Genomic DNA, 14,336 nt, shown 5'->3' with positions numbered 1-14,336 from the left:
GCGGAAGGTCACTGCTGACCTCCTCATTGCTAAGGCCATCAGATGGCCTCCTGAGCCAGGCACCGGGTATGGAGTGCCACTTTCCTGACCCCAGACTCCGGCTGTGGAGCACTCCCTTTCCTGAGCCCAGATTCTGGCTGCAGAAAGCCTCCCTTCCCAACCCCAGGCCCTGGCTATAGAGTGCCCCCTTTCCTGACCGCAGACCCTGGCTGCGGAGTGCCCCCTTTCCCAACCCCAGACTCCCCTAGCTTCCTTGCACTCCTCTGGCGGCAGTTGGTCACCCACTGGGCCACCCTGCATTAGTGAGGTGCTGGAGCCCTGCCCTCACCCTTCCCCCCCTTATTCTGCCCTCCCCCAGGATCCACCTTCCCTACCCTCCCTGAAATGTCTCCCACCCAGATCTGCCCCACCACGTCCTGTGCCGTTGCCTCCTGCACCCTCCACTCCCAAGCCTCAAGGCCCCTCCAGGGCCTCCCAGGACCCCTGATGCAGAAGAGTGCCCCCTCTTTCCTTCCCTCCACTTTCAACATATTCATTCGGCCTCTGGTTCTTAGACCCACCCACAGCTCTCCCTCCCCATCATCGACCCCCCCTCATTCCCCTTTCAGCCCCTGGGCTCATGTCTGAACCCCGCACACCCCAAATCCCTTTCTGCCCCGCAGCCAACAAGTTCCGTAAAAGACACACGTCGGCTCATGGAACCTCCCTGCTCTGCTCAGAGCCCTGCAAGGACATCCCCTGACTCCTGACAACACTGGCAAGTCCGAAGCATAGGGTGGCCCCTGCAACGCCCACAGCCTCCTCACTCAGCACTCTCCCGTCCCCGCTGAAATCCAGGGCCCTGGTCATCCTCGAACACGCCGGGCCTTTCCATGTGCTGTCCCTACCTCTCCTGGTCCCAGCCTCAGCCTCAGACTTTCATCGAGCTAGCATCACTCAGTCTTCAGGCCCTGAGCCAGCTGTCACCTCCTCCAGGAAGCCTACTCTGCTGGAGTCCATGGGGTCAGCTCCCCTCCATGATGCCCACCTCAGTCATCTTGTGAATGCCTGGTCACAGCACTCACCTGGCAGGCACTGTTGTCTGGTCCCCACTAACCCCACTACCCCTCTGAAGGTGGGGCCCACACTTGCCTCCTGTTGGACTTCCTTGCCTGGCACAGGCCTGACACCAGCAGGTACCTAATAAACTTCTGTAGAATGAAGGAGGATGGAGTGTGGTGTGTACTGACTGTGCAGAGAGGGCTGGAGCTGATCGGCTGCTGCCAGAGAGCTCCCTCCCCAACGTCATGGTGAGCTCAGGCCCAGTGCGGGCTCCGGTGCCAGCCACAGTGGCAGCACCCAGCACCCTGTGCCAGCCACAGTGGCCGGCACTTCCTCAAACATGGCTCAAACAAGATGCGTGTTTTCTTAGAAACAAATAAGCATATTTTGGATGAGGAGTTACAGGTATTTCATTTTTAATATCCTGATGCAAGCAGTCATAAAATGGATAAAAGTAAAACAGGAAATCCAGTTTTGGATGATTACAACAAGCTGCTCTCAGAACGGTTTCTACAGAACACGGTGTTGAGCTTTGTTGTTGCTGTCCTTTAACAAATTGCATATAAAAAATACATTTAGCAAGTCCTTGTCAGCAACTGAGAGAGAGCATGGGAGCAGAGAGAGCTGGTCATGAAGACCCTGGCCATGTGAGATTGGAAATTTAATATCAGGCCAGGCACAGTGGCTCACTCTTGTAATCCCAGCACTTTGGGAGGATGAGGCGGGCAGATCACAAGGTCAGGAGTTCGAGACCAGCCTGGCTAAAACAGTGAAACCCCGTCTCTACTAAAAATACAAAAATTAGCTGGGTGGGGTGGTGGGCGCCTGTAATCCCAGCTATTCAGGAGGCTGAAGCAGGAGAATCACTTGAACCTGAGAGGCGGAGGTTGCAGTGAGCCGAGATGATGCCACTGCACTCCAGCCTGGTGACAGAGCTAGATTCTGTCAGAAAGAAAGAATGAAAGAGAGAGAGAGAAAGAAAGAAAGAGAGAGAGGAAGGAAGGAAGGAAGGAAGGAAGGAAGGAAGGAAGGAAGGAAGGAAGGAAGGAAGGAAGGAAGGAAGGGAGGGAAAGAGAAAGAAAGACAAAGAAAGAAAGAGAAAAAAAGAAGGAAAGAAATTAATTTAATAACAAAGAGTTGGGCGAGATAGCTCTGAAGTTTCAATCACTCCCAGCAGAAACAATGCTCGTGGTTCTGCTCCAACCCCTGGAGAGGGGGGTCTTGTGCTGGGGAGGAGACGTGAGTCCACCCACCGGGAGGTGCTGCGGAGGAACTGAGCAACCTCGTGGGGGCAGCCTGCTGCAGGGTGGGGTCCACCCTCTGTATCCCAACTCCCAGGGCCCCTTGGGTGCAGGGCCTGGGTCCCCTACAGCTCTCCCCTCTCCCTTTGGGGAGGGTCCCAAGGCTTCCACTTGGGGCCAACTGTTAGAAAGGCTGACTATTCTCAGACCTACGCCTCATTCTCCAATCCACCATTACCAGCGAGAACACAGCCTTTAAAATATTCCCACCTGCCTGAGCCGGTGTCTTTTTCTCAATCCATTTGGAACTTGAGGGAGAAGAGATATGACTGTTATGATCCATAAACCCTCCAATGTCTCATGGTTCAGTTTCTCTGTGGGGCATGTGCCATGTGCTGAGGCGAGCGAGACCTTGCCCTGATCCTGTACGCAGCTAGCCAGAGTGCAGCTGATGGGCGCTGGGATGGATGCCTGTGCCCTGAAGACTGGACAGGGCTTCAGTGGGTGGCGATGAGGAAGGCATGTGCCCAGGGCAGGATGCTGTTTGCAGCAAAATCAACACAAGCACATCATAGGACGTTCCTTCAGGTTGCACTTCACCTACACACTAAGAAATTGGCTTCAAGGCTAGGTGAGGTGGCTCACACCTGTAATCCCAGCACTTTGGGAGGCCAAGGCAGGCAGATCATTTGAGGTCAGGAGTTTGAGACCAGCCTGGCCAGCATGGAGAAACCCTGTCTCTAGTAAAAAGACAAAAATTAGCCGGGCATCTTGGTGGGTACCTGTAATCCCAACTACAGGAGGCTGAGGCACAAGAATCACTTGAACCCCAGAGGCAGAAGTTGCAGTGAGCCAAGATCGTGCCTCTGCACTCCAGCCTGGGTGACAGAGTGAGAGCTCTGTCTCAAGAAAGAAAAAAATAATTCACGCCTCTAAAAGAAACTTGACATTGACTTCCGCTTATTCAGATACCAGTATTGAATGACGATTTTTAAAATAAAGAATATTTGGTGGCCAGGTGCAGTGGTTCATGCCTGTAATCTCAGCACTTTGAGAGGCTGAGGTGGGCAGATCCCGAGGTCAGGATTTCGAGACAAGCCTGGCCAACATAGTGAAACCCCATCTCTATTAAAAATACAAAAATTAGCTGAGTGTGGTGGCACACGCCTGTAGTCCCAGCTACTCAGGAGGCTGAGGCAGGAGAATTGCTTGTACCCGGAAAGTGGAGGTTGCAGTGAGCCAAGACCATGCCATTGCACTCCAGCCTGGGTGACAGAGTGAGAATTTGTCTCAAAACAAAACAAAACAAAAACAAAAAGAAAAAAACAAAAAAAGGAGTGTTTAGTGGAGCGGGGGTTAACTGGGGCCTGGCATCAAGCCTTCTCTGGCAGTGACACTGTAGGTGCCCAATCCCTCTGCAAACTTCCCTGCAATGCCTGTCACCTCTAGGGTGACCAGCTTGTGCCTGTTGACTCAAGACTGTCCCTGTTTTAGCACTGCAATTCTCACATCCCAGGCAAGCTGTCAGTCCCAGGCAAAGTGGACTGTCGGTCCCCTAGTGGTCTTGCCAGGTTCTCTGGGGGTCCTGCAGACCCAGTTCCCACCTCACATGAGGGTCCACCTCTGAACCTGAGGAGCTTTCATACCAACATCCTCTCCAAGCCTGGAGAAGATGAACGGCAACTCCCAAGCTTACTGGACCTTTATCCACAGACAAATGCCAGGGCCAGTGTCTCCCAGAACCCAACCCAAGAAAACTCTGGTTTACGTCCAGTCCTCGAAGACAGGGAGCTGGGCATCTCTGTGTCGGGCTCAGAACCGTCAGTCGGAGATGTGAGGGACTGGCAGGCTAGGGCGGCTGGCATGGCTCTCTGGCATGTAGGGCACAAGGCATGGTGCCAGGCTGACCAGCTTGGGGAGGTTGGTGGTCAGGGGCAGGCAGATGGCATTGGGGGTGGGCAGGGTGCAAGCGGGGAGGTGGGCAGCTGCCAGGTGAGCAGAGCATGGAGAGGGTCGAGGCAGACAGTGGCCAGATGCAACACTCTCTACCTCCTCAATGCTAGGGAGCTGTAAATCTCCCAGATGCCCAGAGGATGAGGCCTGAGGACCTAAGGTGAAGGCCTGGAACACCGGCTGTGGGTCGGGCGTGGGGAGGAGCATGTTAGGAATGGCTCAGGTGGGAGAATTCAGTGCCCTGCAGAGGGCGGCTCTCACCAAGGCTGAAAGCCTCCTGCCAGCTGGTGGCCTAGCTCTCCAACGTCCTCTGCCCTAGCCCTGTGACAAACCAGCCACCCTGAGTCACCAGCAGGTTCCTGCTCCTTGCTCACCCGCTCCACAGGCATTGACCAAGCATCTCCAGGGAGCAAGCACAGCCCCAGGTGCTTGGTTGAACCAGATGGCAATGCTCGAGCCCACCGAAATGTGCAGCCTCCCGGATTCCTACAGACACTGTGCGCCACCAGGATGCTCGGTGTCATGGCTGAGGGAGACGTTGCCAGAAATGGGCCAAAACCCCTGCAGCTGGCAAGTGGTGTGGCCAAGACCCAAGCCAGGAGAGGCCTCCCTGACATCAAAGCAGACACTGGTGGATGTGGCATCTCCACATCTCCCAGGGCCGTGCTCTGCCCTTGACACTAAGACACCCTTTCTCGGTAAATGTTCCAGAGGGTGTTGAATGAACTGAGTCATAAGTGTCACACGTGTTTATCAGCACTTTGTGTGACTCTACATGAGCACAGTTGGAGAAGCCTAGACCTCCACGGAGGGTTTTGCTGCTGGAAAGGAAGGTGTGCTGAATGTACCCCACGTGCCCTGCCCTGCCCTGCACCCGCACCTGATGGCCACCCGCCGGCCAGGTGTGAGTCATCCCCATCCCACAGTTCACCTGAGGATGCAAACTCAGCCAGTGATGATAGGAATGGGAGAAAGCTGAGTTCCAATCCTCTGCCACTGCCTACCAGTGTGACCTTGGACAAGGTTTGGCCGTAAGTCTGTTACCAACATTTAGTATCCTTTACTTAATTGAGGGGTTGAACAGATGTCCTGGAAAAAAAAAAAACCTATTTATGTTTTAATTCATTCCAGAGTCTGGAATGAATCCTAAGATCATGAAGACCTCATCACCACAGAAATAGCATTTAAATGTTGAACTCATGTGCTTTGAAAGGAAAAGGTCTTTAGCCATAAAGAGTTGTGTATTTCTAACACATCCTAAACCAATGTAAAAGGCAAACAAATTCAGGAATGTATTTTGTAACAAACAGGTCAAAAAGTTCATATCTTTAATATGTAAAGCACGCAGAGAAGTCAGTAAGAAAGACAGTGACAATGAATACATATTTGTCAAATGAATGAATGAATGAATGGATGGGTGAACAAACCCAGTGGAAACTCCTCAAAAGAAATGTAATTACAACTCACAAGGAAGGAGAAGAAAATAGATAATACATGTCAAAAAACACTCCGTATCACTAGCACTCAAATAAAAATGAAAACAATGACATGATTGAGTTTTTACCAGCAAATCCGCAAAGTTCTTTTCAGCGGTAACGTGCCATGTCAAGCATAAATCAACAACGTGTAAGGTTGCAGGTAGGGGGGTACCTGGTGCCACTTTTCTGGACACTGTTTTGACAATGCCAAAGCTCTCCAAAGCATTCTTACCACTTGGCCCAATGATTCTGCTTCAAGGATCTAGCTTACAGGCATATTTTAAGACGTAGATAGAAATTTACGGGTAAAACGTGCAGTTTACCACTGCATGATTGTAGAAAGAAAAAAAATGCAAACATCTCCGATATCTAACAGCTAAGAGAGGCTTCAGTAACTAATGGGATAACGGTGTGATGGAGTGATGCATAGCCATTTAAACACGTTTGTGAACCATGTTGAATGGCACAGAGGATGTTTCTAAAGCCTGATTGAAAACTGGATGCCAGGCACCATTTCGACTAAGTTTAAAAACTGGATGGAAGGAAGCAGCTGGAAGGAAATATACAAATGTGAGAGACTGTTTCCTCCACCAGGTTTTGATTTCCTCCTGCGCCTCTGGGTTTTCTACAGTGAGCACGTGTGACTTCCTTCAGAAAACGGAAAGGCATGCATGTGCACATGCAGACGCAGACTGACTGGAACGCATGCTCCCACGCAAAGCAAGACGCCAATGTACAGTTTCTTGTATGGTGCTGGGAAGCCGGGACAAGGTGTGAGCACAGAAACGCCGCTGGCCTCTACCTTTTCACACAGGGCAAGCACAGTTCCAGCTTGGATTATTGCAACCTGTTCTTCATTTCTCAAATTCTAAAACACAAAAATGGGCAAGGGCATTTGACACTGGATCCCAAATCCATGTGCAGACAGTCAGCACCAAGCAAGTCTTTTTGTTTTTTTGAGACGGAGTCTCTCTCTGTTACCTGGGTTGGAGTGCAGTGGCACGATCTCAGCTCACTGCAACCTCTGCCTCCCGGGTTCAAGTGATTCTCCTGCCTCGGCCTCTCAAGTAGCTGGGATTACAGTAGCTGGGATGCACACCACCACACCCAGATAGTTTATTTTTATTTTTATTTTTAGTAGAGATGGGGTTTCGCCATGTTGGCCAGGTTGGTCTCGAACTCCTGACCTCAGGTGATCCACCCACCTCGGCCTCCCAAAGTGCTGGGATTACAAGCGTGCACCACCATGCCCGGCCATCACCAAGAAACTTTCTTAGCTCCTCTCTGGGCTGCTCCTCTCGCTAATGGGGCCAGCGCATCAGGCAGACAGCTACTGTCCCTCTGGTTGGGGACATTTCATGGAGTGGCACTAAGCTTTTGTGAAACATGGCTACGTTCAAGCTCATCTCTCAGGAGGGCAAAAAGATCACTTTCTGATTTCAGCAATCTCAAGTGATCCCACCTGCATTCTGGGCGGGAGTTCTCAGGTCTTTCCGTCCCCCCTCACTCACAGGCCAGGAGAACCTAACTTTGAAACCCCACTTCTGACGAATACCAGCCCCACCACCCACAGAGGAACACGGCCATACAAAAGCCTTACATTGTACTTCTTAGATCTCTTTCATCAGAGAGAAATTAAAAACGAAACAAAACAAAAGTCACACAGAAGACACCCAGATCAAAACAAGAACACGAAACCAGAAACCGATCGCTCATAGTTACCCCGTTATCGCCAAGGATATCTAATTTCTTCATAAGTTCAGAAACATTCACATCCTGGAAGAGATTTCCAACGTTCATTTTTGTGTGAGCTACAGAGACCAACCATACAGATTTCTAGGGCCACGGCCTTTCCTCTCGACAAGACACCGCGCTCTTTCTTTTCTTTTCTGGCCAAGTTTTGCGCCCAGCTGTTCCTCTGGGGAGTGAGGGAGAGAAGGCGTAACTGCCACTCATTGGCCGAGTGTTACCCCAGCACAAACACTGCTCTCTAGGAAGGCCATAGAATCGGGTGAGTCAGGACGCTGTCCCTGGGGCAGAGCAGGGCTCCAGGACATGGCAAACCTGGGGCCCTTCTAGCACCCGCAGGCACCGTCTACAGAGCAGGACTGCATGCCAGGCACAGTGCCAGGCCCTTGGCGCCCATTCATGCTCTAACTTCATCATCATCCCAGCTTCATGGTGTGGGTATTGTCATTTGGATTGCATAGCGAAGAGGCGAAGGCTCAGAAAGTTTACAGGCCAGAGCAGTGGTGGAGTGGGGTTTGTGCTCAGGGCTCCAGGCCAAGCCTCTGCTGTTTTAAAGACATGGGTCAAAATACAGTCACATTTGGTGACCCTTCACTAAATGGATAAACGGTGACTTTCAATACGAGGAGCATCTCATGAAAATCAGTTCTATCCCAGCACTCCCCCTTTCCGACCAAGCCGGGCACTGAGCCAGCCCTTGGCTGGCATCTGGCAGAGGCACCCCCCAGGCACGCTACCTTCACTCCTTCCTGGTGGCAGAACAGCTGGAGAGCACTGCTGTTGTTCTCGGGGAAGGTGGTGATTTGGAGGTTAAATGCTGGCGACCTCCTCTCTCTCTCCTGGGGAAAAGATGCGGTTTAAAAACAGAATGTGACCGGATTATTTATCATTTGCCATTTTCCCACGTTACTCAGCAAACACCAAGGAATTCCAGTGGGCACAGATGTTACTAAAAAGCGCAAGTTTGGACGAGAAGCAGCCACGTCCGTGAACGACGACGTTTTCACGCCTTCCCACGAAGCCGTTCTCCTTTGGAAACGTGGTTACTTCTTACCTGTTCATCTAGGAGAAATGGTTAACAAGGTACCATGGCTTTATCTGTTGTGAGATCAAAACCCACGAAGTCACAGAATTACAAAATAAACACAACTGCACTAAATTTGACTACAGCAAAAGCCGCCAACTGCGGTTTGTTCCTCTGTGCCAGGCACACCACTGTCCCGTTTAATCCTCACACAACCCCAGGAGGCAGGCTCATTGCTTTCATTCTGCAGACAAAAGAGGCGATGGCTCAGGGAGGCTGCGTCTGAGGTCCCACGCTAGTGAGCAGCAGGGCAGGGCCAGGACCCAAAAGTCCTGTCTTTCTTTCTTTTTGTTTTTTTTGTTTTGTTTTGTTTTTAAAATGGTGTTTTGCTCTTGTCACCCAGGCTGGAGTGCAATGGCGTGATCTTGGCTCACTGCAACCTTCACCTCCTGGATTCAAGTGATTCTCCTGCCTCAGCCTCCCAAGTAGCTGGGATTACAGGCATGTGCCACCACGCCTGGCTAATTTTGTATATTTTTTAGTAGAGACGGGGTTTCATCCTGTTGGCCAGGCTGGTCTCGAACTCCAGACCTCAGGTGATCTGCCCGCCTCAGCTTCCCAAAGTGCTGGGATTACAGGCGTGAGCCACCTCGCCCAGCCACAAAGGCTGACTTTCTGTTCTCTCCAGTACAATCTGCCAGTGCCATTCACAATATTTTTTTTTAACCACATGAACACAACCAGTGATCATTCTACCCCTCCCTTAGACTTACAGCAAAGCTCAATTGCTAAGGGAGGAAGGAGAGCAAGCCTTTTCCCAGAAAAGGTGCTTATTAATCATCCATAAGTGACAAGCTTCTAAAAGGGTCAGAAAAACCTAATTGCTCACAGGGCTAAAGCACAGTGGTAGGGCAGGACCTGGTCTCAGATGTGCATCCTGCACAGAACGGACTTTAAACCTTTAGACTTGTCACGGTGGGGCAGCAGAGAAGACCTTTTCAAATGACACCTTGAAATCAAACTGCTTTGGTTTGATCAAAGTTACGGTAAGGTAAAAATAACACACTTTGGGTCATTCCAGCAGAATCTAGCTACGGAACCAATGGGCTTCTTAAACAATTCAACTAAGAGATGTAGTCAAGAGAGGCGCGAATCCAGACGGCAGGGCTTAAGAAGGTGCTCCGGGGTGAGGCTGAAGGAAAGAGGGAGGGAAGGGTGGGCCACTAATTCCGTGAATTTCCATGAAGCCCTAACCTGGCTAACTTAGGTTTGAAAGAGTCTAGTGAGAAACCTTACTTCCCTTATTAGCCAAGAAGAACAAAATTCACGACGGTTCCATTCCACAGATGTCTTTCTACCAGCAAATTCACTTAAATGGCCTCTCCGTAGAAAAAGTGACCCCAAAAGTTCATAGTTTATATGAACAAAAGTCATTTTGTAGGCCAGGCGTGGTAGCTTATGCCTATTATCCTAGCGCTCTGGGGGCTTGAGGGGGTGGATCCCTTGAGGTCAGGAGTTGGAGACCAGCCTGGCCAACATGGTGAAAACTGTGTCTACTAAAAATACAAAAATCAGCTGGGTGAGGTGGTGTGTGCCTATGGTCCTAGCTACGTCGGAAGGCTGAGACAGGAGAATCACTCAAAACAGGAGGCAGAGGTCGCAGTGAGTCAACACTGCGTCAGTGCTCTCCAGCCTGGGTGACAGAGCGAGACCCTGTCTCAAAAAATAAAAATAAAGGCAGGGCACAATGGCTCCCACCTGTAATCCCAGCACTTTGGGAGGCTGAGGCAGGTGGATCACAAGGTCAGGAGAGGGAGACCATCCTGGCCAACATGGTGAAACTCCATTTCTACGATAAATACAAAAATTAGCTGGGTGTGGTGGCACGTGCCTATAATCCCAGCTACTCGGAGGCTGACGCACGAGAATCGTTTGAACTCAGGGGGCGGAGGTTGCAGTGAGCCAAGATCGCACCACTGCATTCTGGTACACTGGGTAGTGCTTACAGAATTCTCATGAGAAAGACTCATAACAAAGTTTTGCGAAAGGTTCTCTAGCAGAGGCAGGAGTATTAACAACGACCTCACATAGCTTCCAATTCTGTGGCACAAATAAAATGCTCATGTCATGCTGAGCCAAGAGCTGAGCGACACTTGGCATGAGAAATACTCAGGCCACATTGCCCTGCCCACACGACAAGGTACACAGGGTCAGTTCTAACGCAGACAGAATCGCAACTCAAGCCGGGAGGAGAAAACAAAATCAGGGAAGGCACAAACACTGTGGAGGTGCTCACTTTGAGGCTTTCATGCATGCAAAGGGTTCAGCTGAGAGACAGCAGAGCCACGTCACTACCGGTGCTCAGAGAAACTCATCACAAACGTAAGTGATGTTTAAAATGCCAATGATTTTTCAACAGAAACAAAAAAAAGATTATGAAGTACCATGAGAGCAAGGCAATATAGTAACACACCCGAGGTAAGATTTCAGTTGGAGGTAATGGGACCATCAATATTCTTTCACTGAATCTCACTCGGTGCATTGGGGCAGTTCCTGAAGGAACAGGATTTCTACACGTGAACAGCAACTGACCTCCCTCCAGCAGTTTTGAGATGCAGTTTGAGTTGCAAACCGTAATTTCTTTAGTCCAATATTGCTGCAATGCCTGGGTCTGTATTTACTGGATAAAAGAGTTTGAACAACGTGACTAGTTTTCTTAAACACCTGTGCAAATACATCCTTCTGCCCTGTCTTCACTTACCTTGTGTATACCTTGGCAAATAGAAAATGGGCCCAAAGTGGTATTAAACACATTCTAGAGTCAATTGCTGGCTCAGGTCAGACTCTGCTATTTCAAAAGGTGAGATTTACTGCATGCAAGATCACTTAAAAAGGTGTGTTATTCATTGCAACAGTGCTTCCGTCTGGGTGTGCAGAATGCGTACCCGGTGACTACGCATGCAGGAAAGAAGTAGTTATGGAAATGAAACACAAATAAAAAAGGCAAAATATTGCAAAAACAAATTATTTTATTAAGTGCAAAACAAGCCATAGGCAATAAATATATTAGCTCTGGTACAGGTCCATAGACTTGGGTGAGCACTCTCTCCAGAACACATTAAGGCAGTGAAATTATTCTGAACATACAGATTTAAAAAAAAAAAAAAAAGAAAGAAAGAAAGAAAGAAACTGTAACATGTCCCCTTTACACATGCTTGAAAACATCTGGGAGCTTTACATGAATTTCAGTTTGGGTTCAAAGAGAATGTCTGCTCCGTTTGAGAGTTTACAACAGATAGAGTCTCTTACTTCGAGTTCTAGCACTCTGAATTCTAACAGCTCGTTCTGATCCTTGGCATCTTGCATTTCGTTCTTCAGCTGGTTCTCTTCCATTTCCAGTCTGTAAATCTAGAGCAAAGATACCTGCAGATTAACAGGATGGGCGGGAGCACTGGGTCCCCGATCACAGGCCATCTGACTGAGTGGCTGGAGGGAAGCAGAGGACTGGCCACCGGGCAAGGGGCAGGAGAGGGCAGGATTTGCAGCAAGCAAGTGGATGAGGCAGGCACTGCAGGTCCTTTTTGCTGATGCAGCTGGGAATGAAGGAGACAGAAGCTGGGCCAGGTTCGTCCCAGTGGAGTAGGGGCTGCTCATGTATTTGCTGAATACATGAATGATGGTGAAACTGAGGCAGGGAGCTATTAAGTCCCTCCCTTGCCGCCAAACACCAGTAAGCAAGAGTGCCACGCCCAAAGCCTGCCTGGGTCTTTCCAACTCAAGTCCCACCAGATTCAGCCCACCCAGACAGAGGCCCAGCCAACTACAGCAAGGAGGCCCCCTCCTGCTTCCCCACAGAGCTGGTACAAGAAGCCGTAAAGGTGGCAGTTCCCTGAGAGCACAGATCAGTGTGGGAAGCACAGACCAGCTGGGAGAAGCTGGGTCACGTAGCCAACTACTCCATCCTCAGCTTCCCCCTTGCCTGGCAGCAGCGAGAAGTCATTAAAATAACGCATGTACAGCAGGGCTTTGCGTAAAGCTTCATAGCACCGTTACAGAAGGCTAGAGGGGGCCTTCTGCCAGGTGATTCTACCCCAGGAGAACCTTCAGAAATGGGGTGAAGGCTCACACCTGTCATTCCAGCACTTTGGGAGACTGAGGCGGGAGGCTCATGAGGTCAAGAGATCGAGACCATCCTTGACAACATGATGAAACCCTGTCTCTACTAAAAATAGCTGGGCGTGGTGGGGCATGCCTGCAGTCCCAGCTACTCGGGAGGCTGAGGATAGAGAACAGCTTGAACCCGCGAGGCGGAGGTTGCAGTGAGCCAAGATTGTGCCATTGCACTCCAGCCTGGCAACAGAGCAAGACTGTCAAAAAAAAAAAAAAAAAAAAAGAAAAAAAAAAGAAATGAGGTGAGGGTGTGAGGGTTTTTCCAAGGCTCCCAGAATTTAGCAAACAAGATCAAAGATGCTAAAATTCTCCCAAGGCCCGGGGCCTGCTCGCACTACACCAACCACCCCTGTCCCAAATGCCCTTGAAAAATGCAGGGAGGGAAACAGGGCCACAGAGAGGGGGCTGGGTTGAGGTCCCCAGAAGGGCCAGGCCAGGTTTGCCCAGTCCTGGCGTCCAGGATGCTGAAAAGCTAAGGCCTAATGTAGGGTCTGGCTCCACTCACTTGCAACCTCCAGATACGGCAAACCTAAAGACAGAGTAGATGGGAGGGTGTCCTGGGCAGAGAGACAGGGCAGAGGGGGCCTGCGCAGGGCCAGGAGGGGGGTTTATCTGGCTGAAAATGTTCTGAAACTGCATTGTGGTGATGGTTACACAACGCAGTGAATTTACAAAAAGAATAACTGGATTGTACACTGTTGAGAAACATCAAGTTTACCTTGCCCCCGGGGCTCCCTTGAGAATACCTTGTAGTTTGCAATTAGTGGTAAGTGGGTAACAGCTGCCTACTTGGAATATTTTTGAGTTATGAGTAAATACAGAACACCTGTTTATTAATAATCATCACCTGTTTAGAGAGAATAACAGGTGGATCAAAATCTGCTCGGGGCCCTCAGCCTGGAATGCTGTCAGCCCGAGGCTCAGCTCGATAGGCTGCTGGACCCCGGAGAGACCCACTGTGTTGTTCTGTCTGGGTGTCTGCCTCTCATTTCCCTCAGCGCTGCCTGGGTGGGGGTCTCTCAGCCGAGCTGGTACTTGGTAGTACACCAATTAGGAAAAAATAAAAGCTATGGTTTTAATCGCAGAGCATTAGAGCTACTCCCCAAGCAGACTCCCTAAGAGAGCTCTGGGAAGTTCCACAACCAGAGAGGGAAGAACAGAGGCCCAGCTCCCATTATGAGTCAGCTGCACTGGGCTAAGACGGCTTGAGGATCTGCCCACAGACCTGCCTCAGGTGCCCACCACACTGGTAGGTGAAGGGCTCTGGACTCTAAAGCCACAGCAGAGGCGGCCTGGAGCCCAAGGTCAGGAGGATGGACCAGCTCAGCAATAGGCCAGTCCTCTCCATTTCTGCAGGTGTCCCCAGAGGATGGGCCAGCCTTCCCCGTTTCTGCAGGTGTTCCCAGAGGTGGGGTCAGCCCTCCCCATTTCTGCAGGTGTCCCCAGAGGACGGGGCAGCCTTCCCCGTTTCTGCAGGTGTCCCCAGAGGTGGGGCCAGCCTCCCCCATTTCTGCAGGTGTCCCCAGAGGACGGGGCAGCCTTCCCCGTTTCTGCAGGTGTCCCCAGAGGTGGGGCCAGCCTCCCCCATTTCTGCAGGTGTTCCCAGAGGATGGGGCAGCCCTTCCCATTTTTGCAGAGTGATCTAGGAAGACAGGCCAGCCCTCTCCATTTCTGTGGAGC

General features: G+C 50.6%; 1 protein-coding gene across 4 annotated transcripts in view; it reads right to left on the bottom strand.

Moving 5' to 3' along the window:
* Positions 1–14,336, bottom strand: part of JAKMIP1 (janus kinase and microtubule interacting protein 1) — a 174,796-nt gene that overhangs the window by 19,439 nt on the left and 141,021 nt on the right. For all 4 annotated transcript variants that reach the window (XM_039468597.2, XM_074395872.1, XM_074395874.1 and 1 more), the window contains 4 exons: positions 11,796–11,894; positions 8,200–8,301; positions 7,436–7,489; positions 6,516–6,581 (listed from right to left, as the gene is read on the bottom strand). In XM_039468597.2, coding sequence (XP_039324531.1) covers positions 6,516–6,581; positions 7,436–7,489; positions 8,200–8,301; positions 11,796–11,894 — 321 coding nt within the window. The remainder of the gene's footprint in view (positions 1–6,515; positions 6,582–7,435; positions 7,490–8,199; positions 8,302–11,795; positions 11,895–14,336) is intronic.

The sequence above is a fragment of the Saimiri boliviensis genome, chromosome 3 (genome assembly GCF_048565385.1).
Source record: "Saimiri boliviensis isolate mSaiBol1 chromosome 3, mSaiBol1.pri, whole genome shotgun sequence".
In the NCBI taxonomy this organism is placed as follows: Eukaryota; Metazoa; Chordata; class Mammalia; order Primates; family Cebidae; genus Saimiri; species Saimiri boliviensis.
Note: the sequence above shows the minus strand (reverse complement) of the source record. Positions and strands in the feature narration are given on the sequence as shown.